A 14,234-nucleotide genomic window follows, 5' to 3' on the forward strand; every position below is an offset into this window, starting at 1 on the left:
CTTAATAGGCTCTTAATTAGTAGGCACATGTTGAAAGAATAAATCAGTTGGCTCTTAGGATGAAACTATTTGATACTATTTTTTTTTAAGTACCGTTATGACTGTTCATAGTACATGGCATGTAATAAGCAATCAGTTCTTATTTGTTGAATTTAACTCTATTTTATTTTGGTTACTCAGACTGTAAGTATCTGCCTGCGATGTGGGAGACCCAGGTTTGATCCCCAGCTTGGGAAGATCCCCTGGAGAAGGAAATGGCCACCCACTCCAGTATTCTTGCCTGGGAAATCCCATGGACAGAGGAGCCTGGTGGGCTATAGTTCATGGGGTCGCGAAGAGTCGGACATGACTGAGCAACTAACACTTTCGCTTTATTGGACTTATTATTTTATTTTTTGGCTGTGCTGGGTCTTTGTTGCTGCCTGGGCTTTTCTCTAGTTGTGGTGCATGGGCTTCTCACCGCCGTGGCTTCTCTTGTTGTGGAGCACAGGCTCTAGGGCATGCAGGCTCAGTAGCTGGAACTCCCGGGCTCTAGAGCACAGGTTCAATAGTTGTGACACACAGGCTTAGTTGCTCTGTGGCATGTGGGATCTTCCCGGATCAGGGAACAAACCTGTGTCTCTTGCATTGGCAGGCGGATTCTTCACCCGTTAGCCACCAGGGAAGCCCTACTAAAGTTTTAACTGAGCACGTATATTCTTTTCTGGGAAGATCACCCCAATCCAGAATAAGCTTGATGCTAGAATATTCTATTATTTGTCCAAGAGAGAGTTGCAGCATTATTTATCAATTTTAGGTCTAAGAAAGGAAGCATCTTTTGTTACTAACATCCTTTTTCCAAGCATTACTCCTGGTATTTCACTAGTAACTAATTGTGTGGTTGACTGTAGTAACCACAGGAGATTGTACACACTCTTATCAGTGGAGTGCCACTACATACCACTTCTTCGGGGTATACAGTGGTGTTTTGCCTGGAGCAGGTTCGTTAACTTAACGTACTTAGAATATCGGAGAAGGCAATAGGAATTATGAAATGATAAACTATTTTTGGGGGGATTAAACTTTGGGTTTATTCTTTTTAAATCTAACTTTCTTCATTTTAAAAGTAGATACTTCCCATTTTTCTGCCATTTGAGTGTTATATGATTTGAGGGCTTGGTATGTCTTGTGACAACTTCTAATAAAATTTGCATCTAATAATGTGACTTGAGTAGTACTGTGACTTTTGTGCAAACCTTACAAGTCTGTGAAACATTTTAAAGAAAGTGATGATCCTAGGGAAGCGCTTGGTTTTTCTGAAGACCTTTGTTCAAATCAGGATACTATCATGTTCAAAATTGATACAGCATATAACATGGATTTCAGTGAAGAAAACTACTTCAGAATCTTGGGGGCTTCTGACAGAAGGAAATAAAGGTCTAGGGGCTGTTTTTTGTGGAGTGATAGTGTGTAGAAAGTAAAGCACCGTACTTTGCCTCTGGTTATCATTTGACATTGCCAATGAGATTCATATTATGAAGAAGGAAGTGAGTGGTCACAGGACTTAAGAGAAAATTTTTCTATCTAGACTTAGGTTTTTTGTTTTACTTGGTAAGGCTTTTCTGCTCTTATTTGAAAGTAACATACTTTTCAAATTATATTGATTTAAATGTATGTAAATTGTATTTATTTAAACCAGGGATCTTATCCTTTTCACCTTTTCTCTTTCAGGGCTTGAACCAATGAAAGAAGCTTATGGCACTTATGAAGATAAATGTCACTCCTTCCTTTTAAATTTCAACTTTTGCTTAGGGCCTGTATATGACTTTCCACCTGTGATCTGTATGTTCAGTAGACACTGACTTTGAGTTGCAGAAAGGTTTCTGAAGATTTAAATCAAATGACGTCAATGGCCAGCTTGTTTTCTTTTACTAGTCCAGCAGTAAAACGATTGTTGGGCTGGAAGCAAGGTGATGAAGAGGAGAAATGGGCAGAAAAGGCAGTCGATGCTTTGGTGAAAAAACTAAAAAAGAAAAAAGGTGCCATGGAGGAACTGGAGAAAGCCTTGAGCAGTCCAGGACAGCCAAGCAAATGTGTCACTATCCCCAGATCTTTAGATGGACGCCTGCAGGTTTCTCACAGAAAAGGTTTACCCCACGTTATATACTGTCGTGTTTGGCGCTGGCCTGATCTGCAGAGTCATCATGAGCTAAAGCCATTGGATATTTGTGAATTTCCTTTTGGATCTAAGCAAAAAGAAGTTTGTATCAACCCATACCACTATAAGAGAGTGGAGAGTCCAGGTAGGTTTTAATTCCCCTGGGAAGAATTATAAAAACTTCTGCCTTCTTGATTTGCATTTGACTGAATTTAGTAATTAATAGGTTATTTTAGCTTTATGCTTCCTTCTTAAAGATTTTAATCTTGGGAGGAATACTGGACTTTGTATTTAGCTTAATATACAGGTGATATAGCTCCCAAGTGGCTTGTTCTAATTCACTGTTCTCTGTAAGCAGCCAGTCGTATGTACACTCTGCCATTCCTCTATTTTATTTAAAGTCGAAGTTCCATATGTGTACTGCATCCCACTCCTTTTTGTTTATTCAAGAACTTTGTTTCCATATTTCCTGCTTCCCAGCATTTTATTTTCCTTCTCTGCTAGACTTTTTCTGAAAGCATCAAGCATGCTATTATTATACTGCCCAACCTCAAATAAAAGTTAAGAAAGAATTTCTGTCCTGACCTCAGCCATGTGACCCCACCTCCAGCCTACCTTGTATAGGAGTCTCCATCTGTATTATCTCTACATTACCGTTCTTCCTGTTTTTTGTTGACACCCACTCTTGTTAGTCTTTCTTTCCTACCTTTTGACTTGTCGAATTCACTAATGACTGCCTTCTTAACAGACAGAGGGATCAGTCTTTCTCAGTCCTCATCTTATTTGCCCTGTCAGCATTGTTTGATGCAGTTGCTCTCCTTTCCTCCCGCTCAAAACTTTTTCATATTGGCTTCTGAAGCACAGCACTCTTACAGTTCTCCTACCTCACTACCTGTTTTTGCTCAGTCTCTGTTGGCTATTTTCCTGTTTTCACAGGACTCAGTCCCTTGACTTTTTCTCAATCTATATTTTTCCTGTAGGTACTCTCATGTTATCACATGTCTTAAAACCATCTATAAATTCATGCTCACATTTTGAACTCCAGAGCCAGCATCTCCTGATTCTGTCCAGTTGCCTACATAACATCTCCACCTGAATGTCTAATAAACATACCAGATTTAATGTCAAAATAGGACTTTGGATTTGTTTTTCCCACCAAGTCATTTTTTCCTCCAGTTTTCCCTGTTGAAGTTAGTGGCAGTAGCATTCACATAGTTGCTCCCTAGAAGTCATCTTTTATTTCTCTCTGAAGTTCTGTGCTTAAGCTATGAGGAAATGCTGTTTGCTATACCTTCAAAATGTACTTTGATCATATCATCTCTCACCATCTCTAACACCACTACTCTAGTACAGACCATCATCATCTTTTACCTTAAGTAGTCTCCTAATTGGTCTGTCTGCCTCTTCTCTTTCCCCCAGCCCATTCTGTTTTCTGTTATAGCAGCCAGAGTGAGTGTTAGGAAGTATATATATCAAATCATGTCAGTCCCTGCCCAGAACACTTAAAGGCTTTCTGTCACACTTAGAACAGTTTCCTATAAGGGTCTACATGACCTGTCCTCAAGCTTCCTCTGTTCCCTGGACTTGCTGTACTCCTGCATCCAGGCTTTTTTTTCATGGTCTTTCTACTACTTAGAGTACTCTCCCCAGCATCTTTTCGTGTCACGTTTTCTCATTTCATTCTGTCCTTGCTTAAATGCCTCATCACTACTTGACTGTTAGGTATTCATTTTGTTTGTTGACTGATGTGAGAAGGACCTTCCTCTGTCTTATTCTGTACTGCATTCCCAGTGCCTAGAATAGCTTTATTACCTGGAACTTAGGAGTGAGTGCTCAGTAAATATTTTTTTGTATTGAATGAATTATATAAGCTGAGATACTAGTTGGGTACATTACTTACCTATTGCTACATAACAAAGTACCACAAGCTAAGGGGCTAACACACATTAATTATCTCATAGTTTCTGTCAGTCAGGAGTCCAGGCATGGCTTTACTTGGATCCTTTGCAAGGCTGTAAACTAGGTATTGGTCAGGCTTGGGTCTACATTGGAGTCTCAACTGAGAGAGGTTCTGCTTCCCAGCTCATGTGATTATTATCAGGATTCAATTCCTTGCAGGCTGTTGGATTCTGGCTGGTTGTTGACTCCTTCATTTGCTTACCATGTGACCATCTCTGTAGGTAGCTCACATTCATGGCTGCTTATTTCTTCAAAGCCAGTAAGAAAGGGTTTTCTTGCTAGAATAGGCATTGTGTTCTGGTGGAATGTTAATATATACAGTCTGTTACTTTTGCCATATTCTGTTGCTTAGGAGCAAGTCACAGATAATATACTCAGACGGAAGGGATTACACAGGGTAAATACCCAGAGGCAGGAATCATGATAGCCACCTTAGTCTGCTGGTCACACTAGATTTCACATGAAGATAGTATATGCCGATATGGTTAAAAAAAAACCAAAAACTGTAGCAATAACATTAGATGTGGAGACTCGCAAAAAAAAAAAAAAAGGAGTAATGGTGCTGTCAGGGAAAGTTTATTTTAAGGGCTTTAGAGCTGCCAGTTGGTATTTGAGGTGATTCTCAATTTCTTATTGAATCCGAGGAGAGCTGTAGCCAGAGGAATTGATGAGGAAAGGAAAATATGGGGATTTAAAAGAGAAGTATAGTCTGAAAATCCCAGGCTTGATATTTGCTAGAAGTTGTTGGCAAGAAAGGGAATTTAGTATATTCCCTCATAACCAGGGTGTGTCTGATAGTCAATAGAAATGTCTTATTTTTGTTATCTGTTTTACTCAGATGTGATTCATTCTATAGAAAAGATTGGGGCTTAGGGCTGGTATGCTTAAGCAAGTTAAACAGCTGTGATATGGGACGGATCACTTTATGGATCACCAGTATTAATAAAGTCATAGTAATTAACATCACTGAGCACTTAAGGACTAGATACCCTTCATGAATCACTGCCGTGTCATGGCTAAGGGGCTTACATGAAAGCAATAAAGCTATGAACCATGCTGTGCAGGGCCACCCACAACAGATTATAGTGAAGAGTTCTGACAAAACGTGGTCCACTGGCAGAGGAAATGGCAACCCACTCCAATATTCTTGCTGTGAGAACTCCATGAACAGTATGAAAATGCAAAAAGATATGACATAGAAAGATGAGCCCCCTTTGTCAGAAGGTGTCTAGTATGCTATTAGGAAAGTGTTAGTGTTAGTTGCTCAGTTGTGTCCAACTCCTTGCGACCCCATGGATTGTAGCCCATCAGACTCCTCCGTCCATGGAATTCTCCAGGCAGAGGTACTGGAGTGGGTAGCCATTCCCTTCTCCAGGGGATCTTCCCAACCCAAGAATCAAACCCGGGTCTCCTGCATTGCAGGCAGATTGTTTACCATCTAAGCCACCAGGGAAGCAAAAATGCTGCTGGGGAGGTAGTGGTAGTGATTTAGTCACTAAATTGTGTCCAACTCTTGGAATCCCGTGGACTTTAGCCTGCCAGGCTCCTCTGTCCATGGGATTTCCCAGGCAAGAATACTGGAATAGGTTGCCATTTCCTTCTCCAGGGGATCTTCCCAACCCACGGGTCAAACGCATGTCTCCTGCGTGGCAGGCAGATTCTTTACCACTGAGCCACCAGAGTTGCAGAGGGCAATTACTAATAGCTCCAGAAACAAGGAAGCAGCTGAGCCAAAGTGAAAACCATGCTCAGTTGTGGATGTATCTGGTGGTGAAAGTAAAGTCTGATGCTGCAAAGAACAGTATTCCATAGGAACCTAGAACGTTAGGTCCATAAATCCAGGTAAATTGGACGTGGTCAAGCAGGAGATGGCAAGAGTGAACATTGACATCTTAGGAATCAGTGAACTAAAATGGACGGGAATGGGAAAATTTAATTCAGATGACCACATATCTACTACTGTGGGCAAGAATCCCTTAGAAGAAATGGAGTAGCCCTCACAGTCCTCAAAAGAGTCTGATATGTAGTACTTGGGTGCAACCTCAAAAATGATAGAATGACCTTGATTCGTTTCCAAGGCAAACTGTTCAACATCACAGTAATCCATGTCTGTGCCCCAACCACTGATGCTGAAGAAGCTGAAGTTGACTGGTGCTATGAAGACCTACAGCACCTTCTAGAACTAACCAAAAAAGATGTCCTTTTTATCACAGGGGATTGGAATGCAAAAGTAGGAAGTCAAGAGATACCTGAAATAACAGGCAAGTTTGGCCTTAGAGTACAAAATGAAGCAGGGCAAAGGCTAACAGTTTTGTCAAGAAAACATGCTGGTCATAGCAAACGCCCTTTTCCAGCAACCCAAGAGATGACTCTACACATGGACATCACCAGATGGTCAATACTGAAATCAGATTGATTATATTCCCTGCAGTCAAAGATGAAGAAACTCTATACAGTCAGCTAAAATAAGGCCTGGAACTGATTGTGGCTCAGATCATGAACTTCTTATTGAAAAATTTAGGCTTCAGTTGAAGAAAATAAAGAAAACCATTAGGCTATTCAGGTATGACCTAGATCAGATCCCTCATGATTATTCAGTGAAAGTGATGAATAGATGTAAGGGATTAGATCTGATATGCAGAGTGCCTGCAGAACTTTGGATGGAAGTTTGTAACATTGTACAGGAGGCAGTGACCAAAACCATTCCAAAGAAAAAATGCAAAAGGCAAAGTGGTTTTCTGAGGAGGCTTTACAAATAACTGAGTAAAGAAGAAAAGCGAAAGGCAAGGGAGAAAGGGAAAGATATACCCAATTGAATGCAGAGTTCCTGAGAATAGCAAAGAGAGATAGAAGGCCTTCTTAAATGAACAATGAGGAAGACAGTAGAATGGGAAAGACTAGAGATCTTTTCAAGAAAATTGGAGCTATCAAGGGAAGATTTTGTGCAAGGATGTGCATGATAAAGGACAGAAATGGTAAGGACCTAACAGAAGCAGAAGAGATTAAGAAGAGGTGGTAAAAATACATGAAGAACTATACAAAAAAGGTCTTAATGACCCAGATAACCACAATGGTGAGATCACTCACCTAGAGCCAGACATCCTGGAGTGTGAAGCTGAGTGGGCATTAAGAACCATGAACTATGAACAAAACTATTGGAGGTGATGGAGTTCCAGCTGGGCTATTTAAAATCCTGAAAGATGATGCTGGTGAAGTGCTGCACTGAGTGTATCAGAACATTTGAAAAACTCAGCAGTGGGACAGGACTGGAAAAGGTCAGTTTTCATTCCAATCCCAAAGACAATGCCAAAGAATGTTCCAACTACTAGGCTATTTTGCTCATTTCATGTGCTAGTAAGATTGTGCTCAAAATCCATCAAGTTAGGCTTCAGTAGTATGTGAATGGAGAACTTCCAGATGTACAAACTGGGTTCAAAGAGGCAGAGGAACCAGAGATCAAATTGCCAACATTTGTTGAATCATGGAGAAAGCAAGGGAATTCCAGAAAAACATCTACTTTGGCTTCATTGACCATGCTAAAGCCTTTGACTGTATGGATCACAACAAACTGGAAAATTTTAAAGAGATGGGAGTACCAATTCACCTTACCTGTCTCCTTAAAAACCTATATGCAGATCAAGAACAGTTAGAACCAGATATGCAACAATGAACTGGTTCCAAATTGGGAAAGGAGTGTGACAAGCGGGTATATTATCACCCTGCTTATTTAACTTCTCTGCAGAGTACATCATGCGAAATGGCGGCTGGATGAATTACAAGCTACAATCAAGATTGCTTGGAGAAATATCAACACTTCAGATATGTGGATAATATCACTCTAATGGCAGAAAGCGAAGGGGAACTAATGAGCCTGTTGATGAGGGTGAAAGAGGAGAGTAAAAAGCTGGCTTAAAACTCAACATTAAAAAGAAAAACTAAGATCATGGCATCTGGTCCCATCACTTCATGGCCAGTAGAAGGGGAAACCATGGAAACAGTGACAAATTTTATTTTCTTGGGTTCCATAATCACCATAAATGGTGACTGCAGCTGTGAAATTAAAACATGCTTGCTCCTTGGGAGGAAAGCTATGACCAACCTAGACAGCATATTAAAAAAGCAGAGACATCACTTTGCCTACAAAGGTCTGTATAGTCAAAACTATGGTTTTTCCAGGAGTCATGTATGGATGTGAGAGTTGGACCATAAAGAAGGCCGAGTGCCAAAGAATTGATGTTTTGGAACTGTGGTGTTGGAGAAGACTCTTGAGAGTCCCTTGGACTGCAAGGAGATCAAACCAGTCAATCCTAAAGGAAATCAACCCTGAATATTCATTGAAAGGACTGAAGCTGAAGCTCCAATACTTTGGCCCCTTGCTGCAAAGAGCTGACTCATTTGAAAAGACCCTGATGCTGGGAAAGATTGAAGGCAAAAGGAGAAGAGGGTAGCAGAAGATGAGATGGTTAGATAGCATCACCAGCTCAATGGACTTGAATTTGAGCAAACTCCGGGAGATAGTGGAGTGCAGAGGAGCCTGGGGTACTGAGGTCCATAGTGTCGCAAAACTTCAGAGATGACTTAGCGACTGAACAGTGACAAGGACAAGACACTTTCCTAATGCTGTGAGGTTATTCCTTCATGGGATTTGCAAATGGTACGAACATTTTATGATACTCTTACGTTTACCAGTAAGTTACAGATAAGGAAACCAAAAAGTAACTTATAAAAGGGGCTTCCCTGATGGCTCGGTGGTAAAGAATCTGCCTGCCAATTCAGGAAACATAGGTTCAATCCCTGGGTTGGGAAGATACCCTGGAGAGGGAAATGGCAACCCACTTCAGTATTTTTGCCTAGGAAATTCCATGAACAGAGGAACTTGACAGGCTATATAGTCCATGGGGTCACAGAAAGAGTCAGACACAATGTAGTGACTAAAAAACAACAACTTATAAAAAATCACATAGTTAATATGTAGTGGAGCCAGAAAGTTTTGCAAAATTGGAAAAAAAGAGTAGAAAATAGTTGAAAAGTGATAAAAGAAAAATAGCCAGCCTAGGCGACTCAATATTTAATAGTGTTGTCCAGTGGTTAAGATTAGTTTCTTGAACCAGATTCTCTGGATTTGGATACTGACTTCACCAGTACTATCACCATAGGCAAATTAATTAACCTGTCTGTGACTTTGGTTCCTCATTTGTAAAATGGGAATAATAATACTTAACCTCAGGTTAGTTACAAGAATTAGATGAGTTAATGTATGAAAAGTGCTTAGATAAAACATTAACTGACTCAGAATAAATTTCAAATTAAATATTACTATAATACATTCTTGAAGCATTGGAGATAATGGGAAAGAGAAAATTATGAGAGAAATACTATTAGAACAATTCCCAGAACTGAAAATTGAACAAGCCCAATGACTGAGTAACCAGAAAAAGAGACAGAAAAAAGACCCATACATGAAATTTTAGCATATTGTGGATAAAAAGATTTTGAGAGCTCCTAGAGTAAAAAGGGCACATAGAAAAGACTGGAAATGAGAATACTGGATTTTTCAATGCAGTTTTGGATTCTAGAAAAAAATAAAGCAGTGCCCTGTACATTCAGAGAGAAAAAGATTATTCTGGAATTTGTAGATAAGCATAAGACAGGTTACTTACATATAAGCAAGGACTCAATTTATCTTCCTTACATCCTTCCTTAGTAAACTAGTAGAGAATGAGGTCCAGGAAATGGGATCCAACTGGAGAGAAAAGAAGTCTAAAGACCTCAAATTTGTAGGGGACTTAAATAGCAAACGATGGAGGATCCAGGGGAGAAAATTGAATCAACAGATTGTTTATTTGTGGCATCTGGAAAATAGTATTGGTAGGAATTTATTAGATCTGTTGCACTTCAGGAAATTAGTGGTACAAATTTGGGATTAAGCTAATGAAGGACCAAGGCAATAATTAATAAAAAAACATTGTTCAGGAAAAAATATAATACAAATTTGGCTCAGCAATAATTGTATTTATGTAATTTATATAATATATAAACTGTCATAAACAGAATATTGAGTTAACCAGATTTTTATGTGACTTCATTAGGAAGAGAATGGGGAATAGAATGATTTAAGAAATCTACTTCATTTGCCATAGTAAGTCTACAGATAATGTCTTGATAAAACAGTAACAGCAGTATAAGCATTATTATTTAGTAGGGCACAAAGTGAATGTTAGAGGAAATGGGTAAGAGTTTAAATTTGTTGTTTCTGGAAGCAGTTTGGGAGGAGGCTTAGAAATTGTTCTTTTTGTTTATAATCTCTTGTAGCACCTATCTTTTTAAACTATCAGTGTATTATTGTTAATTTTGAATGAAAATAATTTCTTTAAAAAATTATGTGTATACATAATATACAAGTTAAAGAGAAATTAGTGATTTTAGTTCTGTCTCAAAAAAATCCTTACTGGATTGAGTTCCTAAATAGTTATTTCACTAAGTCTTTCAGATTGCTGGAGAGCTGAACATAGACATTCTCAGTGTCTCATGTCCTACTGTCCAGTGGCAGCTGCCCATCATTTTGTAAGGGAAACAGCAGTTAGTAATACATAGAAAAAAGCCGTCGTAATCAGATATTAACTACATAGTCACAATACTAATTCAGTAAAATGAAAAGAGATAAAAAACAATACAAATTACAGAGTTTCTGATTCTTTAGGTTCATCCCTACTTCATGGAGGAGAGATACAACCTAGTTAATTTTAAAACAGTTTAATTTTGTCACTGCTGACTTGGGAAGATCCCCTGGAGAAGGGAAAGGCTACCCACTCCAGTATTCTGGCTTGGAGAATTCCATGGACTGTATAGTCCATGGGGTCTCAAAGAGTCGGACATGACTAAGCAACTTTCACTAAACAGTTTTAGTGAAACTAAATGTTTCACTGTTTCACTATGACTAGATGTTAGAGTCAAAGGGAAATTTTTGAAAGTGAAATTACACTGACAAATACAAAAAAATTATGAAAGAGAGGAGTTAGTACCTTAAGAGTTTAGAGAAATCAGATTTTTCAATTGCCTCTTGGGAAAGGTGATCAGATGTTATTGATCACTTGAGTTTTTAGAGAAATTGAATGTTTGAATAAAGTTCAGTTCAGTTCAGTCACTCAGTCATGTCCAACTCTTTGCAACCCCATGAACATCAGCACGCCAGGCCTCCCTGTCCATCACCAACTCCCGGAGTCCACCCAAACCCATGTCCATCCAGTCGGTGATGCCATCCAACCATCTCATCCTCTGTCGTCCCCTTCTCCTCCTGCCCTTAATCTTTTCCAGCATCAGGGTCTTTTCAAATGAGTCAGGTTTCTCTTCGCATCAGGTGGCCAAAGTATTGGAGTTTCAGCTTCAACATCCGTCCTTCCAATGAACACCCAGGACTGATCTCCTTTAGGATAGACTGGTTGGATCTCCTTGCAGTCCAAGGGACTCTCAAGAGTCTTCTCCAACACCACAGTTCAAAAGCATCAATTCTTCGATGCTCAGCCTTCTTTATAGTCCGACTCTCACATCCGTACATGACCACTGGAAAAACCATAGCCTTGACTAGACGGACCTTTGTTGGCAAAGGAATGTCTTTGCTTTTTAATATGCTGTCTCGGTTGGTCATAACTTTCCTTCCAGGGAGTAGGCATCTTTTAATTTCATGGCTGAAATCACCATCTGCAGTGATTTTGGAGCCCAGAAAAATAAAGTCAGCCACTGTTTCCACTGTTTCCCCATCTATTTGCCATGAAGTGATGAGACTGGATGCCATGGTCTTAGTTTTCTGAATGTTGAGCTTTAAGCCAACTTTTTCACTCTCCTCCTTCACTTTCATCAAGAGGCTCTTTAGTTCTTCTTCGCTTTCTTCCATAAGGGTTGTGTCATCTGCATATCTGAGGTTATTGATATTTCTCCCAGCAATCTTGATTCCAGATCTGTTAAAAAAAAATGTGTCTTTAAAACTGTTTAGTGAAAGTCGCTCAGTTGTATCCTACTCTTTGCGACCCATGGACTATACAGTCCATAGAATTCTCCAGACCAGAACACTGGAGCGGGTAGCCTTTCCCTTCTTCAAGGGATCTTCCCAGTCCAGGGATTGAACCCAGGTCTCCCACATTGCAGGTGGTTTCTTTACCAGCTGAGCCACAAGGGAAGCCCAGTTTAAAACTGTTTATGCTTGTGTATATTTTTGTTATGGTTGTGTTTAGAAAAAATCATTTTTGAGTAGAAGACTTCTATCTAGGAATTGTTACTGTTTTCAGTTGGGGAAACTTTACTGAAGAACATAAAATACAAGATCTCTCAAATAAAGAAAGAAGAAATGTTCAAAATTGGAAACATGGAGGCTTTCAGGACCTATGCATAGCTGATTTCAACTTTATTCTCTAGTCTTACCTCCCAGTTTAGTGCTTAGCCCTCTGACTGTCCTTTCTTAAATCTTTCCAGCTCTTCCTCTATACTCTTGACACTCTCCAGCCCTAGCACTTCTGTTGGAAATGCTTCCCTTTCTTTAAGGTCCAATCAGATGTTGTCTTTTCCACAGTATTTTGTTTGACTCCTTGCTGGCTGGGAATACTTACCTCTGTTGAACTCTCAGTGCATTAAATTCTCTGTATTATGGTTGTTTTCATCTATTTTTTAATTAAAAATGTTTAAGTTATATTAGCCCACTATTTTATTTCAGATTCATATGAGCACCTTATGAAAATTACAGTCTTGGATGATAAAGAGCAAACATGCAGAGAAGTAGTACTGTCCTGGAAATAGCTACCTGAACTGCAAACTAAGGAATGACACTTTGGCCCACATGGTTTAGGATGTGTTCCCTGTTCCATATAAATAAAGCAAGACCAACAGCAGTAACATCTAAGGAGATGATGACATATTTACCTTTTTTTTCTTTTTTTTGGTATCATTAACATATAATAATATATTAACTTTCAGGTGTACAACATGGTGATTCATAGTTTTTAAAGGGTTAGGGTTATACACCAATTATAGTTTTTGTAAAACATTGGCTTTATTCTCTTTGTTGTAATTATGGTTGCTCTTAAATATGCTTAATCTCTTAGAGAATAAGAGTGATATCTTCTCTGCTCGGGTATTCTGTCTTCTAGAGTACTTTATATAGGCTGAATGCAGAGAATTTTTGGTTTAATTATTGTGTAAATACAGATTCAGGGTTCTACAAAGCAGCCCTTCCTAAAAGTAAGTTGTTTTAATAGGTTTTACAGTCTTCCCTCAATCCTTTCTTATCTGTCCCTTCATGTGTATGAGTTGTTTTAGTCATTGCTGACAGATAACTTTTGATTTTTGTCTTTCAGTCTTACCTCCAGTATTAGTGCCTCGTCATAATGAATTCAATCCACAACACAGCCTTCTGGTTCAGTTTAGAAACTTAAGCCACAATGAACCGCACATGCCACAAAATGCAACGTTTCCTGATTCTTTCCATCAGCCCAACAACACTCCTTTTCCCTTATCTCCAAATAGTCCCTACCCTCCTTCCCCTGCTAGCAGCACATATCCCAACTCCCCAGCAAGTTCTGGACCAGGAAGTCCATTTCAGCTCCCAGGTAAGAATTTATTCTATTGATAAAAAGAATAACTCCTAAGAATTAGCATTTGTTCTAATACTGTTAATCCTCTGGGTCAACTGTTAATATGCCAAGAACTAACTATTTTTGACTATTCTTTGGTAATTGCTTGATTTCCAGGAGAGTTTTGAATTTTATTTTGCCAAGTGCCATATGTTTAAAAATGCAAGTAGATATATTTTTCACAAAATACAATAGTCCTAAAATGTGTATGGAACCACAAAAGACCCAGGATAGCCGAAGCAGTTTTCAGAAAGAAGGACAAAGCTGAAGGCATCATACTCCCTGATTTCAAACTGTATTACAAAGCTGTAATAATAAAAATAATATAATATTGGCATACAAACAAACACATAGATCATGGAACAGAGTAGAGTGTCGAAAAATAAACTCATGCAAAAATTGTCAATTAATTTACAACAGAGGAAACACGAATGTACAAGGGGGAAGGACAGTCTCTTCCATAAATATGTTGGTAAAACTGGACAGACACATGCAAAAGGATGGAATTGGACCATTCT

At 39.1% G+C, this 14,234-nt stretch overlaps 1 protein-coding gene across 3 annotated transcripts in view; it reads left to right on the top strand.

Annotated features, from left to right (window-relative positions):
- Nucleotides 1–14,234, top strand: part of SMAD5 (SMAD family member 5) — a 59,310-nt gene that overhangs the window by 25,071 nt on the left and 20,005 nt on the right. For 2 of the 3 annotated variants that reach the window (XM_081500630.1, XM_081500631.1), the window contains exons 2-3: nucleotides 1,711–2,282; nucleotides 13,441–13,692. In XM_081500630.1, the coding sequence (XP_081356756.1) occupies nucleotides 1,880–2,282; nucleotides 13,441–13,692 (655 nt within the window). In that variant the 5' untranslated portion in view covers nucleotides 1,711–1,879. Of the gene's footprint in view, nucleotides 1–1,710; nucleotides 2,283–13,440; nucleotides 13,693–14,234 lie in introns of those variants that run through there. The other variant, XM_081500632.1, reaches the window with a different exon arrangement.

This window comes from Giraffa tippelskirchi, chromosome 6 (genome assembly GCF_054371585.1).
Source record: "Giraffa tippelskirchi isolate mGirTip1 chromosome 6, T2T-mGirTip1v1.2.pri, whole genome shotgun sequence".
Classification (NCBI taxonomy): domain Eukaryota; kingdom Metazoa; phylum Chordata; class Mammalia; order Artiodactyla; family Giraffidae; genus Giraffa; species Giraffa tippelskirchi.